Source organism: Phoca vitulina, unplaced genomic scaffold (genome assembly GCF_004348235.1).
Source record: "Phoca vitulina isolate PV1807 unplaced genomic scaffold, GSC_HSeal_1.0 scaffold56, whole genome shotgun sequence".
Classification (NCBI taxonomy): Eukaryota; Metazoa; Chordata; class Mammalia; order Carnivora; family Phocidae; genus Phoca; species Phoca vitulina.
In genome coordinates, this window is record NW_022589759.1 from 9,664,103 (window position 1) to 9,688,555 (window position 24,453).

A 24,453-nucleotide genomic window follows, 5' to 3' on the forward strand; every position below is an offset into this window, starting at 1 on the left:
CTTGATGCCCAAAAGGCCAGCAAAATGCTGTGCAAAGAGAAGGTGCAGGGTGGGGTGCAGCCTCTCTGACTTGTCACCTTTATACTTCTTAGCACAGCCCTGCATTCAGTGGTTTGCATGGTAAAAGTGATCCTCTGGAGTACATCCAAGTGCCCAGCGATAGAAATGCAGTAACATTAGTCCAACTGGTTCCTAATTTGTAGCCACTGGGGCAAGACAGGGAAGGGAAGTAGCAAGCTCAAGTACCAGCCTTGGAGTCGAGGTCATCTGTGGTACCATTAGATTCCTGTGTCTTGGAGGAGGCATCAGCTCTCCTGGTCTCAACCTTCTCATCTGAACCACGGACATAACTGTGCCACCTACGAAGGGTTGAGGTGAGCATCGTGTGGCTGTCAACTTAATCACCATGTCCCCATCCTCACCCAACAGGGGTTTGTGGAGCAAATTCGCTGACTGATAATGTGTGTCTGTGCTACGAAAATGACCCACGTTTGGGAAGAGATGTGGAAAGGAAGAAACAAAAGTTGCATTCAGCACCTACTCTGAGGCATTTCTATACAGCACGCAGTTTACAACGTACACATGGCTTGTGCCAGACTTTAAAACTGGCAGGAAGAGCAAGCTTGTGATCAGCTGCATTTTACAGAATCAGGAAACTGAGGCTTGCAACTCAAAGTCACCCGTCTGCAATCACTGGAGTTAGGGAAGGATGCACCAAGGTCTTGAAACCCAGTCTTCTTCCTCCTGAACCAAGCGGCCTCCAATCAGGGAGACTGGGCAAGCAGGGTGAAGGGCCCAGGACACAGTCACCCCACTTCTGAAGGGGCCAAGCCATGGCCACGAGCGTGGCTTCAGGAGAGAGCCCACTTGAGAGTTGAGTTTTGGTGTTAGCACTTTTGTCTGTACAACCTTGTCCAAGCCACTCACCCCTCTCAGTGTCATCTGCACAGTGGGGAAGTAACAGTTCCTTAGAGCACTCAGGGTTGCTGTGAGTCTAGACGAGCCTGTGCATGCGAAATGCCCAGGACAGTGCCTGGCTCAGCGTAAATGTCAAACTGGATCCACCATCATTACTTTGTCACTCGCCCAGGGCTCTGCAGACAGCTGCTCACTTGGAGTTTATTAAATGACTAACCAGAGCATGGTACGTTCCTGGCATCACCGCCCAAAACAAGCTAACGGCTTAGTAATCAGAGTCTAGATGGTTGGAGGATCAGAGGATCCAAACACCAGCATGTGTTTATCATTTGGGCTGCTTAGAGCTTCTGTTCCAGAAAGCAGCTCCCACAGATGCCTTTGGAAGTAAGTAAAAGCAAAAGGCAAGAAGCAACAGTAAAGCCTGTTCGCGCCATGGTGGTGGCAAATCATGGGGGAGCCAGCCCTGGGAGGGTGAATTATAGGAGACAGAAAGACAAGGCCACACCCTACCCATCCCTGCCTAGATGGGAACAGAGCTGACTTTTACAGGGTGCTAGGACAAGCCCCACAGCCTGGCCCCGCACCGTCTATGACGTTTTCACAACAACCCCATAGGGGAGGTACTGCTATTATCCCCATTTCACAGATGAAGGGGAGCCTAGGGAAGTGAAGTCAGGTGCCCTTCTCAAGGACTCACGTCTGTCACCAATGGAAGGAGGACTTGGCCCATTTCTGGAGCTTGTTCTTTTAACCCTTATGCAAAAATTTGTCTCTTCAGCCCTTTACAGTTCACAAAACATTTTTCTATTCTGAGTGTATGTGACTCACCATCTGTTGTGTATTGAATTCAGGCCCTCACTGAAAATTCATGTGTTGAAGTCTTAACCCCCAGGACCTCAGCATGTGACTGTATTTGGAAAGAGGGTCTTTGCAGATGTAATTAGTTAAGATGTGGTCACCTGGAGTAGGGTGAGCCTTATTCCAATGACTGCCATCTTTATAAGAAGGGGAGATTTGGAGACAGACACCCACACAGTGAGCACCCCATGTGAACACAAAGACAGCCATGGGCCAATGTGTCTACAAGCCAAGGAACGCCAAAGATGACAGAGAACCCCCAGAAGGGGCCAACCCCACCGACACCTTGATCTGGGACTTCTGGCCTCCAGAACTGTGAGACAATACATTTCTGCTGTCTTAAGCCATTCAGCCTGTGGTCCTTGGTTATGGCAGCCCATTTTCAGTGGAGGAAAGAGATGCTCAGGGAGGAGAACGCCTACAGCAGGTGAAGTGTAGGCAACATCCACAGCACGCCTACCTGCCGGGATGCAACCTTCCCTTATGCATTCTCTGATTTAAACGTGTACTCTAGTGTTCAAACGATCTTGGTCTGCCGCACAGTTACCATCCATATCTGCTTCTAGTGAATAGGTCAGAATCCATGATTAACACATCAGTACAGATACCTCGGAAAATATCTGAAAACGGTCCTTCTGGTGTCACCTTGCAAATGAGACCTATAAAGTGATTGCTCCATCGACTTGGAAAGCAAACAGAAGCAACCAGGCATATCTAGCCTTGGAAGTAGCAGAATTTTGTCTAGGTCTTTTAAAAACACAGCCAAGAGCAGCCTGCATTGACTCTGTCCCTGGCTCACAAGAATCTCCGGTTTTGTGATGTATTTTCAGCCAAACGATAGGCATGAAGGCAAAAGCGATCATTTTCTTCATCACAGAAATGTGTTCATTGCTGAGCTCCCAGAAGGAGCGCTTAGCTGTGAATAAACCTAATCCAGCAACATGCTGTGGTGTCTGATGGAGACAAAATTGTCTGATTAGAGCCTGGATGGCTAGACGCTGCCCCGGGCTGATGGACACGCCTGCCTGGAGGCCCTGGAAATCTTCTGCACGGCACACCCTGTGTCCTCCTTGCTTGGTCTCTTGCCTGAGAGTCCCTGGCCCCAAGGAGCTCAACTCTGGGGGGGATACATCAGCATTGCACTGCAAGAGTAATAGCTAGCAGGCACTTAATATCTGTCAGGCATGAGGTCATTTAATTCCTCCAATTAAAAACTGCTGGAACATACCATTATTTTCTCCGTTTATCTCTTTTTTTTTCTTTTCTCCATTTTTCATAGGTGACTGTCCATGAACATGTTGATGAAGGAGGCAAGCCCAGGGGACCCAAAATCAGGGGTTCCTCTCTTGGGGTTGGGGGTCATGGCAAGACTGTGGGATGTTGGGGATGCTCTTGCAGAAGAGCTTACACCATCCTCAATTCTTGAAAGGGGAGCAGGAATTTCACAGGACAAGGATGAGGAAAGGGCATGCTAGGCGGAAATAACAGAGAACAGCATGAAGACCAGCAAGGAGGCAACAGAGACCCAGGTTCTTGAAGAACCGCAACGGTCCAGTTGGCCAGAGTGAGGATGGCACAGTTGGGCACTGGTGGGAGCTTGTACCTGCTCTGTTTCCTCCCCGTGCTCTCAAGGTCTGGCCCCTGGCCTTCCCATCACTTCCTGCTCAGCAGATGCGCCTTTTCCCTGTGCTTGGATGTGCCAGCCTCCTTCTCTCTCTCCACCTTCCAGCCTGGGCCTGGGCTGTAGCACGCGCCTCAGTCACCCCTCCAGCTCGCTTCCTGTGGGTTTTACATCCTGCTTATGTAACCATCTGGCTGCTCCCTCAGTGCAGACCCACATCTTCCCACTACAGGTTTGTTTTCAGAGCCCAGCTCTGGATTTGCTGAATAGATGAGGTCTTAATTCCCAAATTACTGCTGTAACGCACCCCCCTCCCCGCAAACTCAGTAGCTTAACACAACGCAAATTTATTCTCTTACACTTCTTACAGGTCAGAAGCCTGAAATGGGTCTCTGCTTTAAAATCAACATGTCTACAGGAGTGGTTCCTTATTCAGCCCACTGCAGATGGATGAGCTAGGCAGAGCTGTGTCTCAATTTGCTGATCTGTTGGGTAGCTCAGAGCAGGGTTGAGGGCAGGTGCATGGCACGGCTTGCGGACAGGATGGTGTTGGTATGTTTGAGCTGCAGAAAACACAGGTGACCGGGGCATGCAGGGACACCGTGCGTGGAAACTGAGAATGTGTGTGTGTGTGCATGTGGGGTGGGAGTGATTGTGTTGAACTGAAAAATCTAGGACTGTCCGTGAGAGAAAGGGGGACACGCGGCAAAGGAAGAATGAAGCTTAGGAATACAAAGCAAACATAGCAGTCACTCCTGGGGACTAGGCTTCCTCATCTGGAAACTCGCGGAAGGGACCAAGATACATGGATGGTTTCACAAGGCCATGCAGCGAGGATACTCTAAGGACTGAGGCCGGGGATCTGGACTTCCCAAGCTGTACCTCCTCCCATCTTCCCTTATCCCAACTCTACACAACCCTTCTCTTCATCCTGCCCCACAATAGAACAGCCTTATTGAGATACGATTTGCATACCATACTGCATAATGCATTATAATGCATATAATGTGTATAATGCAATGGTCTTTAGTATAGTCACAGACTTGTGCAACCACCAGTAATTTTAGAACATTTTCATCCCTCTGAACAGAAGCACCATACCTCTTAGTGGTCCTTTTCATTCCCCCCACCCCAAACCCCCTCAGGCCTAGGCAACCGCTAGTCTACTTTCTAAACAGCCCTGCCCTGGAGCTTGCTCCTCCTGGCTATTTTCAGGGCTTTTTTTTTTTTTTTTTAAAGATTTTATTTATTTATTTGACAGAGAGAGAGAGAGACACAGCGAGAGAGGAAACACAAGCAGGGGGAGTGGGAGAGGGAGAAGCAGGCTTCCCGCGGAGCAGAGAGCCTGATGCGGGGCTCGATCCCAGGACCCTGGGACCATGACCTGGGCCGAAAGCAGACGCTTAACGACTGAGCCACCCAGGCGCCCCTATTTTCAGGGCTTTTGTTCTACTCAGTGCTGAATGGGAGGCTTATGCTGGCTGTCAGCCTGTCTTACCCACGTGTTCCCTTCCTGACCCTCTGCATCCAGGCTTCTGCCCTCCTCATCCTACTGAGAGGGCTTTCTGAAAGGTCAGCGTGACCCGGGGCCAAATCCAAAGGCTTTTCCTTTATGTGCTTCCCGACTTGTCAGCAGCTGCCGACATTAAGGACCTGTCAGACGGCCAGGGTGGTCCCCGTGCCATCGCCCTGTCTGTGGACGCCTCGTCCTCTGCCTGCTCTTGTGAAGGCTGGGGGATGCTGGGGTTCTGGCCTCAGCCTCTTCCCTTGGCCACGGAGAAGTGGCACACACTCGAGACTCGATCTGTCTTGCTGTGCCGGGGTGGCCACATACCAGCTGTGTGACCTGGGGCACCTTCATCACGAACCCCATTTCCTTACTTGTGCCACGGAGATAGTAACAGACAGTACCCCCTACTCGAGGTCATTGTGGGGATGCAGTGAGTTAATCAACGGAAGGTGCTTGGCACATAGAGACACGCTACACCAGGTGTTTGCCAATGAGATTATTTTGCTTATTCTTTTATTCAGTGAGTTTATTCATTGCCATTTTCTCAATAACTTTTCTGCATCAGACTTCCCTGGGCTTCAAATTTTCATTAAATTCAATAGAATCAGGAGATTGGGGCAAGTGTAGCTTCCCGAAAGCCTCACATCTGTGACCTGGAGGATGGGGAAAATAGTAGCTGGGTGTTAGGGCTGTTGGGCAGTCTAAATGATTTAATACATGCAGAACACGTAGAACAATGCCCAGCACACAGTGAATCCTCTGGAAATGGTGGCAGTAGCAGTGGTAGTAGTAAAAGTACCAGTCATTACCCTCCTCTCTCATCTCCCTGTGATTGGGGGTTTGAATTGTGGACATCTCCACCTGCATATTCTACCATCACCCTCAAACCAAACTCAGAACTAAGCTCATCAGATTTTTTCGCGGCAGCGTCTACCACTGGTGAGTAAAATGGTATTTGCCAGCACCCCACTCCTGGTCTCCCAGGTTACAAGACCATTGATCATCTCCGACTCTTGGTTCTCTTTTGTCTTTTGTTTCCATTTTCCATTCTTTCCAATGACCCCGACTTGCTTATTCTCTCCCATTCCACTGCCCCCACTCTTGTCTGGGGCTCACCTACCCATGTCTCAAAATCTGCAGTGACCTCCTGGCCAGACCAGCTGCCCCCAGTCCGTCCTCCAAACCAATGAGCCCATGATACAACACACATTGTCTGCTTTGGGGTGATGTCCTTAAAATACCCTCCCTACCCCCAACCATGCCTCAGAAGGAGCCTCTAAATCTTTAAAGAAGGTCCATGCCAGCCAGTTGCCATCTGCCATAATTAAGTGGGACTTTTCCATGGTTTCTCCTTGAGTCTTTGCCTCCTTAGCTTGGCTTTGGACAACTGTGTCCGATGCCCGGCTTCATCTTCTATTAACTTCCCAGTCTGGTGTTGGAGTCTGAAGCCTGCCATTTCTTGACACTGACAATCACACCCCCCACCTGGCCTTGTGTCTTGGGTCATTCCACACTCTGTCACTGGTTTCAACATTAATCTGTCTCTCATCAAGTCACCCTCTTGCTCCAGGATAGGTAAGTGTCCCTATCAAGCTCAGCATTGTATTATTCTTTCTTCATTGATTCTTCTAGGCAGACCTATCTCTGCATAGGTTTTGTGATGGCATAGGATGAAAGACACACATGTAATTAAACCACGACTATTAACATGAAGGGAAAAATGCAGGGGAAATATAATGAGGGATTAGGGGCACTTAAATAAGTGACTGCATTTGGATAGCAAGCTTCACTACAGTCAAGGCAAAGAGAGACATACAAGGAAGGGCATAATTAACATAATTTGCTAAAAGGTAATCATGCCAGATTGCTAGGGAGGCAAATTTTTTCCTACTTTCAAACAGAAGGATGACATCATCTCCTAGATCAGCTCCAGCAGGGTTTCTACAATGAAAGGCACGTTCTTCTATCTCTGCAGGGTCTAATATGGTAACCACCAGCCGCATGTAACTATTGACCACTTGAAATGTGCCTAGTACCCCTAAGGAACTGAATCTCTAATTTGACTTAATTAATGTACATTTAAATAGCCACATGTGGCTAGTGGTTCCATATTAGAGAGTGCAAACATAGACAATTCTGTAAATAATGTTGTAAAATGCTACCGGCAGTACCTTTAACAGAAGATTTTAAAACTGCCAAGATCTCTGTGTCACCCTATGTGAGCTGGCTGGGGCCGCCATAACACAATACCGTAGACTGGTGGCTTAAACAACAGGAATTTACTTTCTCACCATTCTGGAGGCTGGGAGTCCCAGAGGAGGATGCCAGCAGGGTTGGTTATATTCTGGGGCCTCTCTCCTGCCCCTGCAGATGGCAGGTCCTGACACGGTCTCTCTGCAATCCCTGGTGTCGCTCTGTCCTAATCTCCTCCTCTTAGAAGGACTCCAGTCAGACGGATGAGGGCCCACCCCAAGGCCTCATTTTAACTTAATTCATCCTCTAAAGGCCCTGTCTTTAAATACAATCCCGTTCTGAAGTACTGAGCATTAGGGCTTCCACATATGAATTTGAGGGGCTGAGTAATTCAGCTCATAACAGAGTCCTCCCCGTGCTATGAAATGGCAGATGGGCAAAGGCATTTATAATCAGAGGCTACAGCTATATAGTCCAGGTGTATCATTACTAGTGTCACACCTGGGATGGGGATGGGCTTCCGGGAACTGAAAGGGTCAGATGGTGCCATGTTCCTTAGGCCACACTCTCTAAGAGCAATCACCTCACCTAGAACGTCAACTCCTCTTTCTCTGCTTGGCAGTGAAGGCCTCCAGGATGTGACTCCATTGACCAATCCAACCTTACTTCCTCTCCTCCTTAGCCAACCACCTCTGCTGTGTTTTGCTCAGACCTCTCAACCCTGCCTACCCCATACTCCTGCTTCTCAGATTTTGTCACTGTCTCTCCTGCTTGGAATGCCTTCCTTGTTTTGTAATCCCAAAGTCATCCAAAGAATTTGTATCTTTCCGATCTCAACTAAGCCCCTCCTCGTTCTTGGAGCCACTTGTGAGCATTCATTCTCTTTTTTATTTTTATTTTTTTATTAACATATAATGTATTATTTGTTTCAGAGGTACAGGTCTGTGATTCATCAGTCTTACACAATTCACAGCGCTCACCATAGTACATACCCTCCCCAATGTCCATCACCCAGCCACCCCATCCCTTCTACCCCCCTCCCCTCCAGCAACCCTCCTTTATGTCCTGAGATTAAAAGTCTCTTATGGTTTGTCTCCTCTCTGGTTTAGTCTTGTTTCATTTTTCTCTCCCTTCTCCTATGATCCTCCATCTTGTTTCTCAAAATCTTCATATCAGTGAGATCATATGATACTTATCTTTCTCTGATTGACTTATTTTGCTTAGCATAATACCCTCTGGTTCCATCCACATGGTTGCAAATGGCAAGATTTCATTTTTTGATGGCTGCATAATATTCCACTGTGTGTGTGTGTGTGTGTGTGTGTGTGTGTGTGTCTATATATATATATATACATACATACCACATCTTCTTTATCCATTCATCTGTTGATGGACATCTAGGCTCTTTTCATAGTTTGGCTATTGTGGACATTGCTGCTATAAACATTGGGGTGCACGTACCCCTTCGGATCACTACATTTGTATCTTTGGGGTAAATACCCAGTAGTGCAATTGCTGGGTTGTAGGGTAGCTCTATTTTCAACATTTTGAGGAACTTCCATACTGTTTTCCAGAGTGGCTGCACCAGCTTGCATTCCCACCAACAGTGTAGGAGGGTTCCCCTTTCTCTGCATCCTCGCCAACAATTTTAGCCATTCTGACTGGTGTGAGGTGGTATCTCATTGAGGTTTTCATTTGGATTTCCCTGATGCCAAGTGATGTTGAGCACTTTCTCATGTGTCTGTTGGCCATTTGGATGTCTTCTTTGCAGAAATGTCTGTTCATGTCTTCTGCACATTTCTAGATTGGATTAGTTGTTCTTTGGGTGTTGAGTTTGATAAGTTCTTTATAGATTTTGGATACTAGCCCTTTATCTGATATTTGCAAATCATTTGCAAATATCTTCTCCCATTCTGTTGGTTGTCTTTTGGTTTTGTTGACTGTTTCCTTTGCTGTGCAAAAGCTTTTTATCTTGATGAAGTCCCATTAGATTCTTAATTAACATTATTCTCTCTAGTTTTCAAATCCAGTTGCACTTGAAAACAGTACCCCATGGCTGACACCTCGGTTTTGTGTCAGAAACTAAATCATAAACGTAAGGGTCAGGGAATCCTAAAATAGTACTCGCACATAGTAGGTCTCAGTAATGTCACTGCTGCTTGGTTGACAAATACAAGTATGTTTCATTCCTTTCCCATCTCTGAACTGTTTGGAGAGATGAGCTTTTTTCTAACTTAATGTACAGCTGCATCTTTAATATCTGGAGGCAAACCTGAAGCTGGAGCATATCTCTGCTTCGTGTATTAAACTTACAATAAAGTCAAAGACAGATGGCTAAAAAGAAACACTAAATCGTTTCTGAAATTATTAAATCTTCTAGTCTGAGGGCTCAGAGAGCCCAAGAAAATTTTCTTTTAATCCCTATGGGCTTTATATTCCATCGATGAGGTTACAGAGTTGGCCTGAAAAGCAATTTTGTGAAATCATTTACCAAAAGGGAGGGGAAAAAAATCATTACAGTCATCCCTCTGAGGTTCGCAAGTAATAAGCATACTCTATTCTCCTCCAGCCCAGAAGAGCCACGTGGGCTTGATAAATAACTGAGTTTGGCCCAACTGCAGTTCTAAACAGATGTCTGTAAATATTGTAGAAAAGATCCCCCAGAAAGTTGGTGGGTGTTACTGATGAGTGGCTGTGGACGTTTTTGTTGGCAAACAGGCAACGGCTGTCTCTCTCCCCCCTCTGTGGATGACTAGCCTGCCATAGGAACGTATAATTCCTTTGTTTTCCTACAGACTATCTTAACCAATATGGCTTCTTTTAAAGCAGTGTTTCTCAATTTGTGGAGGTTTTGCCCCTCCTCCCGGGGACATTTGACCACGTCTAGTGATATTTTTTATTGTCATGGCTGGCAGTGGGTGGCGCTACTGGTGTCTAGTGGGCAGAGACCAGAGATGCTACTAATCCTACAAAGCATAGGGCCACCCCCACCCCCAGCAAAGGATGATTTGGCCAAAATGTCAATTGGGCCCAGGTTGTCTTTAAGTAATAATACCTAGTTTTAGTATGTCTTGTTCATTCATTCATTTATTCATCATTCAACACATATTTATTATTGAACATAGAGAATACCCAGGTAGTCCTATTTCTGTGTATTGCTGGATTCATCAGTTCACTCTTGTAATGAGTGTTTATTGAGCATCGACTCCAGGCCAGGCACTGGGGTCTTGAACGGCACAGTAGGGGGTCTTTCCTCATCTGGGGTTTACTTCATAGTAGAAGGGAGACAAGAGTCTCGACAAGCCAACAGATGAACAAGAGCATTTCAACCAGTGACAAATACAATGGAGATTGGTCGAACAGAGTAAAAAGAGCCACCTGGGTGGGTGGCTGTGTAGGAAGGACCCTTCAGGAGGGGCTTACAGAAGGTCTCTCTATTTAGGTCACATTGAAGCTGAGATATGAATGGGTGGAAGGAAGCAGCTCTGTGAAAATCTGGAGGAGGAGTATTCAAAATACCTCTGTTCCCAAAGGCTTGGGTAGTTTCAGGACCAGGGACACGCAGGCCACTGCGACTCGGATGGAGGAGGCGAAGTGGACAGCGAGAAGATGATGAGAGGGGCAGGAGTTACGACCAGACAAAGCTGTACAGTCCAGGAAAGAATTCAGACTGCAGATCAGGTGTAGTGGGAAGTCACAGCGGGATTTTAAGCAGGGTGGACACGGTCTGGGTTAGGGAGTGATAAGGGTGATAGTGATAAGGTGATAAGTGATAAGGCCCAAGGGTGGGCTGCTGGGTGCAGAATGCCCTGCACTGGGGCAAGATGGAAGTGAGGGGCCAGTCAGGAGCTCATGCAGGAGGGAGACCAGCTTAGACCACAGTGCCATGAGTGGAAAGGAGAGCAAGTGGGTGAATTGGGGAAGTATTTGGAATAAAGTACCCGGACTTGCGTGGATAGGATCCCTGACTCAGTCCACCACGACTGCCAGCCTGAGCTTCCCGCCTCTGGTCAGTGTGGGTCCTGAGAACCTGTGCTCTGCATCCTCGCAGAACCCATCCTGACTTACTCCCACATGCATGGGGCTCCACTGTCCCCCACTGCCTTACATGAGCAGACCCTCCCTAATGAGCGCTGAGCTCAGGTTAGCCCCCCCTCCCATTCCCAAGTCAGGTCAAGAGCTTCCTTGAATATCAGACTTCTGCAGCTGGAGCCTGGGACCCAGTCTCACAATTTTTGCTTCTTCCCTACTGGATCATACCCTTGGGGTCCCAATGTGGGACCTCCTGACCATGACCTGCTAGCAGCCTCCCATGGGACTTAGACTAAACTCCAGATTTCTATCTGGGCCCTGCTCACCTACTCCGGTACTCCTTTTTTTTAAATTTTTAAATTTAAATTCAATTTAATTAACATATACTGTATTACTGGTTTCAGTGGTAGAATTCAGTGACTCATCAGTTTCATATAACACCCAGTGCTCATTACTTCACGAGCCCTCTTTAATGCCCATCACCCAGTTACCCTTTCCCCCCACCAACCTCCCCTTCAGCAACCCTCAGTTTGTTCCCTATAGTGAAGAGTCTCTTATAGTTTGCCTCCTTCTCTGTTTTCCTCTCATTTTATTTTTCCTTCCCTTCCCCTGTTCACCTGTTTTGTTTCTTAAATTCCACGAGTGAAATCATATATTTATCTTTCTCTGACTGATTTCACTTAGCATAATACCTTCTAGTTCCATCCACATCATTGCAAATAGCAAGATTTCATTCTTTTTGATGGCTGAATAATATTCCTGTGTGTGTGTGTGTGTGTGTGTGTGTGTGTACACACACACACACACACATATGCCACATCTTCTTTATCCATTCATCTGTCAATGGACATCTGGGCTCTTTCCATAGTTTGGCTATTATGGGCATTGCTGCTATAAACATTGGGGTGCAGGTGCCCCTTCAAATCACTATGTTTGTATCCTTTGGATAAATACCATTCCCACATTTGCTCATACCAGCCTGTGGAAAGGGGCCACATAAGCCTTGTCCTTTTACTCTTGAGGGTCTCTCTGCTTTGGAGGCACTTTTTTGTAGCTTTCAGCCTCTTTCATGTCCCAGCTTGAATGATAACTAACCTTTCTTGTCTGAAGTCACTGTACCGAATGCATTTTCAATGAGTGCGATACCACCCCCCAAAGGGATAAAAATTGGTTCTTGGAGGATGAAAAAAATCTTACTCTTTTAATCTGTAAAGCACAGATATACATGTAGGACATAAACAGAAGGATAGCTAGCTAGATGATAGGTAGGTAGCTGAATTGTTAGAGAGATAGATGGTATACCTATGGTATTAAAATATCATAGAGGGGATTCATCAGAAAAAGAAGTCTAAAAAGTCTCCTGTGAGGGGCAGATAATAAGGAAAAAGAGGTTGAAAACCACTGGTGTGTGAAAACTCTTCCCGCTCCACTTACTTCCAACATATACCCTCATTTAATTCCTTTCAGGAACTTATGACAATTTGCAAATACCCTGCTGATTTCTGTTCACTGTCCAGTATTTTCTGCCCCTCCCTCCATCCCTCTAAATGTAAGCTACATGAAACCCAGGTATTTTGGCTGTCTGTTCACCACTGTGTCCCCAGCATCTGCACAGTGCTGAGCACATAGTAATTATTCAATACCTATTTGTGACCAAGAAATGATTTCAAATACGAGAATAAGGACCCACGGGGTCAACTGGACCCCTCCTGGATTTCAACTCTCACTTAAATGCTTCCCTTTTAAACCCTGAGTTTAAGTATAAGCCCCCTTCTTTGTCCCATAGTCAAGTTAATCTCTTAGCCCTGGTCTTGACTACCCCCAGTTCTCTCTCCTCTCTGACCACTGAGAACCAGGAACCATGCAGTACAGCCCTTCTCTATGCCACTGAGATACCACAGTGAATACCATCCGTATGTCTGACTCAGTAAATTAAAAACATTTTCAAGGAATGTATAACAGTAGGCTAGCCATCTTGGAGATTACACAGCAGAAGGAATGCATGATTATCTGATTTAACAAGAAACCGAATCACAGTGAACGTCTGCAAAAGAAAAAAAGACTGGAAGGACACAAGCCAAAATGTTGGCAATGTTATCTCTGAAATGTGCACTTGCAGTTTATTTTCTCCTTACGCTTCTGTTCTTAATTTAGGACTTTCCTACGATAAGCATGTATTTCTTTTATCAGAAGACACAAGGGTTTTGGTGGCTGGGTATTTTTTTAAGACCATTCATGATACTGCAGTATCAAAGAGGCAGGTACAGGTACACTCCTGGTCCATTCACCCAAGACCAGTTTTACTCGATTACATGGGGACCCCCACAAAGCTTTTTTTAGGGCAACTTCTGTGCTTAGGGGAGCCACTGGATTTTGGCCAACTTAGTTCATTAGGCAAATAGCACCAGCTTTATTGTCAGGACAATACCTACTATCTGTATCACAGAACATTATGTTTGTTAGCTTTTCCAAGGATGTCTGTGACTCCCCAAAGTACAAAAAAATTCTTGTAAGGCACTCACCCATGCAAAATGCAAAAGCCAAACAAACACAAAACACGTTCCTACATATTTTAAGGTATTTCTCAGGGGGCTTCATGGCTGCCTGAAGCCAACGGCCTGACCTACGAAGATTTCTTAGTGAAATGTCAACCTAGGTTATACCTCTTTATTTTCTCTGCACAGGTAGCTACGAAGACTGGCTACCCAAATGTCCAGAACTTCCCTGATCCTGGAGGATTTTCTAGACCCTGCCTCCTCCTAGCACGTCCCACCTGCCCCAGTGCAGCCAGTTCATGCTTCAGTATCCCGAAAGGTTACATTATGGAGTCTAGATTTTTTTCATGATCAAGGAACGCTTTCAAATCCTAGAACTTTTGGCAGATCAGTTAACAAACACACTCAGTCCAATACTAGACCCGACAATTCGTTCATAATTACAGTGCCCATTGTGACCGCTAACAGCAGTGAGTTTAGCATACAAAACATTTCAGCTCTGAGCCACTGTCTGCCCCAGCCTTGATGTCATCTACTCACGAGGTGATGATATAAATGATGCTGCAGCAAAATTCATGCCCTCTGAGAACCCAGGTGGACCGTCCACACCCGTGAAAACTTGGTGGCCTATCTGAGAAGGGCTCATAGTGGTAGGTTGAGGCACATGGTTTGAGAACCACTACGGAACTTAGAGTATTTCTTACATCCAAAGCCCAAACTCTAGGACAATGACTTTTAGGACCTTCATTTAAAACGAACAAACCTGGAGAATAATCTTTGAATAAAAGATTGTATCTGGCTGCCCAAATCTCCCTGGGCTAAAAAGAGATTATTTGCTGGGGGAAAAACATCATTCTTACCTCTTCCAGGGCCCAAAGGGAGTCTACCACGGGCTTAATCTTCTTGTGGTTGTAGAGCCCAATGAGTTTGTCCACCACTCCCCGAATGAGGCCTGCACGGCCCTGTTTGAAGAGCAGATTTAAAAGGGAAAATCCCGCGATGACTTTGTTCTCTTCGTAGAGCTTGATGGGGTTCACCTTCTCGACCTGCCACCACTGGAAGGAGAGAAGGTGTCCGTTACAAGGAACCAAAGCCAGCCATGTTCACAGCATCGTGTGCAGAGAATAGGGCTGCAGTGGGACGGATTCCAACTGGCCAAGGGGTGGTCCTTATTGGGGTATTTTTTAAGGCAGCTATTTAGCCAGGCAGTGCTGTGAGTGCACGGTGATGCTTGTGAGCAGAGCACGGGGTCTAGGTGGGAGAGAGAAACAAACTTCCTGAAAACAGCTATTGGGCCACATGTCATCGGAACATTGAGGCACAGGGTTAGGACTGTCGGATCTGGAGCTGAATCCTTCTACCACTTGTGCTCCCTGTTCTTCTGTGTGCTTTATATCCCTGGGCTACAGAGAGTGGCGGGGTACTTCCTCTCAGGCTTCTGAAGAGTTTAGCTTATGAATGGTGGGGAAGGAGAGGGGTGGCAGAGAAGCCCACCAAGTGTGGTAGGGACTCAGTGGGATGGTGACCCAGCCACAAGAGCAGCTTTCCTAGGGGAAATGATGGTACAGCTGGAGAGGTGGGTAGGAATCCACCAGAGAAAGAGTGAGGGAACATAATTCAGGCAGAAAGCACAGCATGATGGAGCGTGAAGCCACAGTGTTGGGACGAAGCCAGCGGTTCCTATCTGAGGGACAGTGGGTAATGTCTGGGGGTGTTTTTGTGGTGGTGACTGGAGGGGAGGGGAAGCTATTGGCATCTAGTGGATAGAAGCCAGGGGTGCTGGTGAACATCCCACACTGCACTGGGCAACCCCTCATGGCAAAGAGTTATCCAGCCCCAAATGCCAATAGCACTAAAGTCCTAGATGGAACACACACACAAGTGGCAAATGTGGCTATTTCCAGCCTCTCATCCCCCACTTCAGACATGAAAATAAGTAAATAATCCACTAATGGTTATCCAACTGTTTTGTTCTGATTTACCTGCATTTTCTTTGGTGCTGGTCAGAATTTAGAAATGCCAAGTTCCAGTTTCTAAGGGCTCTAAGGAGAAGTGGTGAATCGTTTAAAAGAGAAGGCAGAGAGGAATGTGATGGGCACTTAGGGACATTCATAATATTTATGTTATTGGGGTGTTTATTTACATCCTGCCTCTTCCCTGAATTGTGGGAGCTCACGAAAGCTCACAGAAGATTTTGATATATATTTTTTAAGTGGGACAATCATATTGTTAGGAAAATAAGTGTGAGAAAGGTAAGTCAAAAAAAGGGATAAGGTTCATGCACGAAATTCTTTACTAATGTACATCCCCTGAGGGCCTGGAGGCCAGCTCGAGGAGAGACATATATTTGGCCATGGGCTGGCTTCCCACAAACACAAAGTAGAGAAATGATTAATGACTTGTTTCATGGTGCATCTGCAATGTTCAAGTAAATGTTTGTGAAATGAATGCTTGCTAAATCTGCAATTCCTGCAGCTATGGTTAAGGGAGTTCTAGAGCCAAATGCCTGGTTTTGAATCCCAGTTCTGCCACTTACTAGCTGTGCAACTTTAGGCAAGTCACCTAACTTCTCTGTGCTAAGTTTCCCTACTGTATCTCATGGGGTCAATCATGAGGAACAAATGTGTTAATATATACAAAGTTCTTAGAACAGTGTCTGACCTGGAGTAGGTTTTCTATAAATATAAAGTATTTCTGTTATCTTTGATTTAGTGAGGAGGAGCTCTGAATTGAAGTCAGATTGCTCTCTAGTTGTTAACCATTGTTAACCAACGCTATAGTCTAAAAGCCAATGGCGTGTTTGACTAAGAGTGAGTACCAGCTCTGCAAGAGTTTTAAGGTGGAACATAATTGGGATATCTAAGTGAGAAATTCTTGTATATGTCCAAGTATGGCTTTATTTTCTAAGCCTTTCTCCAATATATAGAAGAAAATTCCTTTCTAGAACCTTCTAGAACAAAGTCATCATTCCACTCCTTGGCATGCCCTATCTTCATTTTGCTTCTCACTGACCAACTAATATTGGACCTGACCTCTGAAAGGAAATAGTCTTTGTTCTTGACCTCCAACTATGTAGCATTCTTTTCATCGGCACCCTTGTTTCAGGCAGGAGAATCTCAACCTCCATCCTGGCCATGTTTTTATGAGTGCCTTCACTGAACCTGCACACACTGCAGTTATTTCATTAACACTGTGTGTTCTGACTGTGCGTTTAGGGGAGAAAAGGAAAACACTCCTTACAACTGCATGTAATTTGGGATCAATTTGGTTACCCACAGCAGGCTGTCAGCATCACGTTAATTACAGCCATGGCAACAAAACAGCTGCGAGTGGCACAAAGCCTGTGTTCATGGGACTTGCTCCAGACAGCATCCTTCATTACACTCCATTCTTGCTCCCTTACAGATTCTGTCATTGCAGTGATCCTTGACCTAAACTCGGAAGTTCAAAGGCAAAGACAGGTCCTTTAATTCTACTGTCACAGGGCAGGGAGTACGAATCATTCCAGAATCAGGGAATGTTTGGGGGTGAAGCCTTGTGCAGCTGCAATGTTGGCACTTAGGGGACATATGAATACCCCATAGTGCCACACTTAGAATGATTTCTATGGCTTTCCCTGGCCACCCTATTCCAGATGCCTCCACGCCATCCTGCATCCTGTTTTGAATCCCTTTCAGAGTTCTTATGACCATTTACAATAATCATCTTATTAATATGTTTTACTTCTTTCAGTTTGTCTCCCTCATTAGAATGTGAGAGTCATAAAGGGCTAATATGTGCCCATCTCATTCACTGCAATGCCCTGGTGACTTGCACACATGGCAGGTGCTCAGACGGTGCTCACAAAGTGAGTGAACCAATCAATGATGCGCTGGCTGCTTAGGAGGCTCAGGAGAGGAGATAAGAGCAAGCTCTTGTGAGAAGCAGCAATTCTCTGTTGGGAGGCAGGGGTAAAAACTGAAGTTCAAGTCCAAATTAGCTTAATTCTAGCAAGTGTTGCTCTAGGTGGCAATATAGATTGGAGTAGGTTGGAATGCCCAGGGATGTGGTTTCTTAATCGCAAAGTAACCACTACATTCAGAGCATGATTATTTAAGCTACAGGTTCAGAGATTTGCCTGTGTCTAAAATCACCCAGGGGGCTCACTACAATTGTGGGATCCCATTTGGATCTCCAACTCAGTAGAATGGAGATACAGAGAAATCTTAAGGACCCCCAGAGACCTGGTCAGAAACCAACTCACAGTTGGTTTCTCCATAAAGCAAATAAAATTCACTTAATGCCAAGTTTATTTTTTACCAATGAATGATTAAAAACACAAAAACTTAAGCAATCTCTGTTGAAATCAAAATAAAGCTTTCTTGAGTTTCTCAGATGCTCCCACCTCTCTGCTTCATTTAGACAAAGCAGCGAAAGTTAATACAGAGTCTTGTCCATGTGACGTGACCAGGGTGGGAACACAGGGTTTATTGAAAATGAATGATGCAGATGAAGGACAAACAAGGTTTAGGTTATTAGGTCAATGTCTTTAGATAGAAGAGCTCACAACATGCAAATCACGCACTACCATAGTACATTTGACATGTACGGATACTTACTGATTTTGCAAAGCTAAAGAAGCTCTTGGTCTCTCCAGTCACCATGTTGGATGAACCTGCAAATGGAGGATTCCCAAGTCAAGCTATTGCTAATGAAAACCAACATCTCTTGCTACACACAGAAGAATGGCAGTTGTTTGGTCCAGAACTGTCAAGAGCTTGAAAAAACTTTAATGCAGCCTTAGAAAAATGAGGGAAATGAAGGGAGTGGGTGGCATTAAGTTGACTTAATTTTAGCCAAGTGTCACTGGATCAAAGAGAAAGTAGTATTTCTCAAGGTGACCATGTCATTACTTTGGAAAATTGGGCATGTAGCAAAAATGTGATTTAGACCCACTTTCTAATAAAATGATAAGTTGCTTGAAATGTCTTATTGGTTCCATTCTTCAAGACTGGGAAATGAAGTCCTATATGAGCCTAACTCATGATTTGAATTTGATTCCTTAAGTGAAGGGCTTGGGGCTCTGGTGGGCTGGGCACTTAAGTTGCAGGGAGAGATAGGACTGAGCTAGAATTTAGATGGATGGAAAAATGGGGTACAGAAGAGCAGGTGAGAGTGAATATAGATTCAGGACCCCAGGAAGTGGTGTGATCAATGTACTAGCTCCAAAGAAATCTGAGCAGAGAGGACAAAACCACTTGAGAAATATGGTGTGAGAAACTGAGCTTTGTTAAAGGGAACAAGCAATATTCAGAGGGAAGATGGGAGATGGTGTTAGGAAGATTTCCTAAGATGCTCTTACAGAAAGAAAAGACCCCTTTGTGTGGTTCTTGGGGATGCAGAGGGGATGAGAGCTCTTAACAGATCAGATGCCATATTGGTGCCTTTTCAACAACTTTCCTGCCTTGTCCCCAAAGATTGGGAATAAGTCCTTCTCAGAGAACCATTATTTAATGAAAAAGCAATGTATATTTGGAACTTCATTATTTGGCCTGGGTAGACTAGTAGCCAGTTAGTTAATCACTGGTCTGCTTTTATGGGGTGACTACCACCAAGCATTGTGGTACCAGGCTTTGGTTACTTTGTAATCAGTGTAATCAGTTAGATCCTTGTGAGATGATAAAATTGTATTCTGCCAAGTGACATCATGGAACTAGAGCAAAAATAGACCGGGTGAATAAGTAAGAAAGAATAAATTGTCCATCAACATTTGACTCACATGTTAGTCATATCCAATATCCCCACATTGAGCACTGACGCTAACAGCTTCTTTTATCAATAATAATAATAATTAAAGAATTATGCATCTACTTGCAAAGACTTTCAGTTATGTGGTCACTATTGAAAATACCAGAACACTCCAGCAATGGGAAGCTTATTCCCTCTCTTTCTGTCATAATCATGATGATAAAAAGATGCTTAAATATTTATACCTCTCAAATATCTCTTTTATAAGCTTCTCAGTGACTAGCAGGGAAATGAATACTTTTTCCTGAGTCATACAGAGCTAAGGCTCAATTTTCTATTGGACCTATAGGAGACAGAAGTGCCAAAAATCTCAAACATTGGATAATCCCAGTATCCTTTGGCTTTGGAATATGATACCTGGCTTCTCAGGTAGGCTTTCTTTGGCTTTGTAGAGAGTAATGTTTAAATCAGTTTACAATCATGTAACAGAAGAGAGGAAGAAGAGGGGGAGGTGGCTCTGGGGTCTCATTCTGCTGGAGAAAATCTCCCAGATATTGTTGATAAATCCCCTCAAACTGAAAAGCATATCAGGGGCTGCAAAAGCATAGGTGTGCTCCAACCATTCAGGGTTTCTTTGTGATCAGGATATACAGGAGTAGTTTAGAATAGGAAGGAGTTGTAATTTGCAACTTCATCTCCAGTAGGGAAGAATCTCCCTTAAAACTGCCATATCTTAGCCACCCCTCCCATCCTACTGTGGGTCCTTCATTCCTTCATTTTTTGAATTTCCTTTGAAGCCATTAATATTTCCCACCTGTGCCACCTTCTGTGGGTCAAGTTAATGACTACACTGTCTTGACCTTCCTTTACCCCTTTTGGAGTGAGAAGTATTCATAGGGATAATAGGGCAGTAGGTACATGTGTTACTTTTATAATTGAAAATAACTAATGGCAATAGTAATATTATGGAAAATACTTAAAAAGCCCTCCCGGAGTGCCTGAGTGGCTTAGTCGGTTGAGCGTCCAACTCTTGGTTTTGGCTCAGGTCATGTTCTCACGGGTTGTGAGTTCAAGCTCCGAGATGGGTTCCACGCCCATTGGGGAGTCTGCTTGAAGATTCTCTCCCTCTGAACCCCCTTCCAAAATAAATAAATAAATCTTTAAAAAAAATTAAGCCGTCCCAATCTCATTACCCCAACGTATCAACACATTTTATTCATCAGAGCTTTTGTAAGCATGCGTGCAGTGCTCCCTGTTTCAGACCATACCCTCTTGTCTTCAGCACTTACCATATAAAATATAGGTTCCCAGTGGTTTGAGAAGGCTGAGACCTTTTCCAGTGTTATCCCCACAGAGGCAATCCAAAACAATGTCCACTCCTTCAGGAGAGATTCTAAATGGTGTGAAGACAAAGTAAGATACTGTCACCTGTTAGGGACCAAACTTTTGATCGCTCTCCCTTCCTGTGTCATGTTGTTTACTCCTAGAATCAGAAAGAGCTAGAGCTCCGGGAGTAGCCATAAATAGGCCAGGAGGCCAGGAGGTGGATTTACCTTTCTGGGTTCCACTCAAGAACTTCACAGAGCTGGAGGCAGCTAAAAGTCTGGCTGGTGGCTGATATCAGGAGCCAGCCTGGGTTAGGAGAGTGAGCGTGGACATCCCGCTCATTGAATGAATACATTTGAATTTGTATCTAGCCACCTCTTGCAACTTCTCTGAGCCTTAGCTTTCTCCTTCATAAAGTGGAACAAGCATGTTTCTTTGTGCTGGGGATGAAATGAGATGTCAAATGCTTGACCCATTGCCAGCCACACAACCATCACTCCAAAGTCAGTCACTCAACAGTTCCTATCTGTGGAGCTTGAGCTATGGGCTAGGCTCTGTCCGAGGTGCTGGAAAGAGAGATGGGGGAACAAAACCAACATGTTCCTGTCTTCATGGGGTTTCCAGTCTAGCAGGGATTAGCTTTTCTCCCCTTCTCCCTCTCTCCTCAGTGAAGCACATTAATTTAACTCACAAACTTGTATTCATCCAATCTCTAGGTTCAATCTAAAATGGAATCTTTGAGGAAGAAGGTTAAATAGACAGGATCTCAGGGCGCCTGGTTGGTTCAATTGGTTAAGCAGCTGACTCTTGGTTTTGGCTCAGGTCCTGATCTCAGGGTCCTAGGGTCAAGCCCCATATCAGGCTCCATGCTCAGTGGGAAGCCTGCTTGAGGATTCTCTCTCTCCCTCTCTCTCTGCCCCTCACCCCCATTCTCTTTCTCTCTCTCTCTCTCAAATAAATAAATCTTAAAAAAAAAAGAGAGAGAGGATCTTCCTGTAGAGTAGAAGGCTCCAGAGTAGAGAGAATCCATATTTGTACTGTATTAAGCAGACGAAACATTTTTTGATCCCTTCTTCCATTAATTTATTTATACATTCATTGATTCACTCACTCACTCATGCATTTAGCAAACATCTGCTGGGCTTCCACTGTTAGAAGATACTATGCTTGCGGGAGGGAGCTTTAAACAGGAAGGCTCTGGGGATTGTAGGGAAGATATTCATGCCCCCAGGGCTCCCAATTATGGCTAGGCCTTGCTCTGCTCAGACAAGAATGGCATTTCTTCAGATTTGTGAGTTTGCAGGATTATCTTGTCTTAGCACACAGCTCAGTATTTCTTCCTCCACCTTCATCCCCAAACAAAGTTCAGGCATTGCAGCTCATGTCAACAGCTGGATCCTGTTTTCATAAGTAGGAAATTGCATGTGCATCTCTAGGGTTCAGACACTAAGTCAACTGCCCCATGCCCGAGGACAGCCAAGTTGTGACTTTCAAAAGCTGAGTCATGACCTTCAAAAGCCTTCGAGTCAAGTCCAAACTCCAGTCATTACAAAGACTCATCAAAAATTATCAGCTTAGCTTTTACCTAATAGAATACTTATCTGTAAGGGTATGTCTGTTCAAGTCCCACCTATAAATTCAGAACTAGGGAATTAGGCCAGTGGATCTAAAACTTAAGTGTGCATCAGAATCTGGGGTGGGAGGGGCACTCATTAAAACAGATTGCAATTTGCCCTCCTTCACCCTCTTCTCCTAGCTTCTGATTCAGTTGGTTTGGGGTGGGCCCAAAGATGTGCGTTTCTAACAGGTTCTTAGGAGATACTGATGCTGCTGATTCTGGATCCACACTTTGGTCTAAGCCAGCTACTCGGGAGCCAAACTGGCTATTTTTTTTTATCAATAATTAATTTGTTCATTAAATATTTGGCCCTGGCACTGCACTAGGCACTGGAGATGCAGGTGTAAGCCCAAACAGATTTGATTTCTCCCCTTTTAGAACTTCTGTTAGGTAGATGTTAACCTATAATTACACAAATAAAAATTAAATTGAAATTGAATGGCATCTAGTGCCACAAGACCGTATCAATCTAGAGTTTGCCCAGTCAGGTCTGCCAGAGAATGCATCCCTGGGAAAATGCAAAGTGGAGAAGTTATCTAGGTAAAGAGTGGCAGGAATAATGTTCCAGGTGGGGGGGAACAGCATATGCAAAGGTCCTGTGGTGGGAGAAAGCCTGTGAGCAGGAAGACTGGGAAGCAGCCAGTAAAGAAAATGTAAAGAGGTGAGGCCTGAGAGGCAGTTGGGAGTTGGAATACACAGACTCCATTGGTGGGCTCTGGGTTGATGCCTCACACCTGGTGATCAGGTCTTCACCTTGCATCATGGGTTGGATAGCTGTGCTCCTGTCTTCCTCACTTCTACCAAGTGTGTTCACTCCTGTGGAAGTAGGACCCCACTCTGCTTCTATGACCAGCCCTCCTGGGCCACCAGGTCTTCCCTGCAAACTCCATTTCCCCAGGACCTCTTTCCTTTACTGCAAGATGCCTACCTGTGCTCAGGAGCAGCCTCCCAAATGCTGGGCTGTGCACACCTTTGGGGGTACCTCTGAAGGACCTGTCCAGACCCAAATGCTCACATCTTGCCTAATGTTCCTCACATCTGTATTCTGTGAGTGCACATTTCCTCCCATAAACTACCAGTCACACCTCTTTGTATTAATTAGCTGCCCCATCTAGGCCTGTTGCTCTGTCCTCTGGTTCTGCAGAAATGCAAGGCAGCCCACAGCAAGGGGTGACCTATAAGCTACTGCCCACTTCCTCATCCTTACTTGCCACTAACTGCTTGGGGCATTCTGACCTTGTAGCAGTTCCTAAAATGTTCCTACCTCAGGACCTTCGCGTATGCTATAATCTCTGCCAGAACAGCCTTTCCCCAGTTCTCCTTAGAGCTCATCTTTCAGGTCTTACTCACATGTGAACTGCCCAGAAATGCTGTAACTAACCACCCGACCTGGAGTGGCAGCCCCAAATTATCTCTACTTTAGCATCTGTACTAAAGACACTTTTCAGTTTGTCATGGGCTGGAATTATTCTATTGTCTCTTCCACCAAAATGTAAGCCCCATGAGACAGGGACCATGTTTGTGCTGTCTGTTTTATCCTCAATCCTCCTTATCCTGCAGGACACAGTGTTAGTTCTCAACAAATATTGATTGATTGTATGAATAGATGATTAAATAAATGATGAGTGAATGAATGCAGGACAAAGAAGAGAACATTTTAAGACTGGTATTCCACATTTCTATATGTGTGCTTCCTTCAAAGGAAACTCACATTTTCTGAGCTCTGCTGTATCCCGGGCATTTCAGAAGTAATCTTCATGACAAGTCTGAGACAGGCATTTTAACTCCACTTTTTTGAGGAAGAAATGGAGGTTCTCAGATGCAGCACCTTGCCCAAGCTTATGTAACTGGTACACCTAGAATTCAAACCTCGGTCCAGTTTAACTCCAGAGCAATGGCCTTGCCACCATTCTGAATGTAAGATCTAATAAATGTTCCAATCAGTCTAACTACGGAAGCATTGTTTGAGCAAGCAGCTCTGGGAAGCAGTCAATTTAATTTATTCTTTGAAAATTCTGTTTTAAATGCTGTCTTTAAAAATAAATATAGATATATCCAGAGTTAGACCATGTTACTCCAAACAGATAGGCCAGGAGGTTTCTATTTTAAAGCTGCTTTTTTCTGTCTTAGATTATAGGAGAGGCCCAAGGTCAGG

At 45.1% G+C, this 24,453-nt stretch overlaps 1 protein-coding gene across 1 annotated transcript in view; it reads right to left on the minus strand.

The window, feature by feature from the left end:
- The window catches only part of VAT1L (vesicle amine transport 1 like), a 140,372-nt gene that overhangs the window by 50,445 nt on the left and 65,474 nt on the right, over positions 1 to 24,453 (minus strand). Inside the window, exons 5-7 of the mRNA XM_032389747.1 lie at positions 20,644 to 20,747; positions 18,226 to 18,281; positions 14,488 to 14,682 (exon numbers count right to left, since the gene is read on the minus strand). Coding sequence (XP_032245638.1) covers positions 14,488 to 14,682; positions 18,226 to 18,281; positions 20,644 to 20,747 — 355 coding nt within the window. The remainder of the gene's footprint in view (positions 1 to 14,487; positions 14,683 to 18,225; positions 18,282 to 20,643; positions 20,748 to 24,453) is intronic.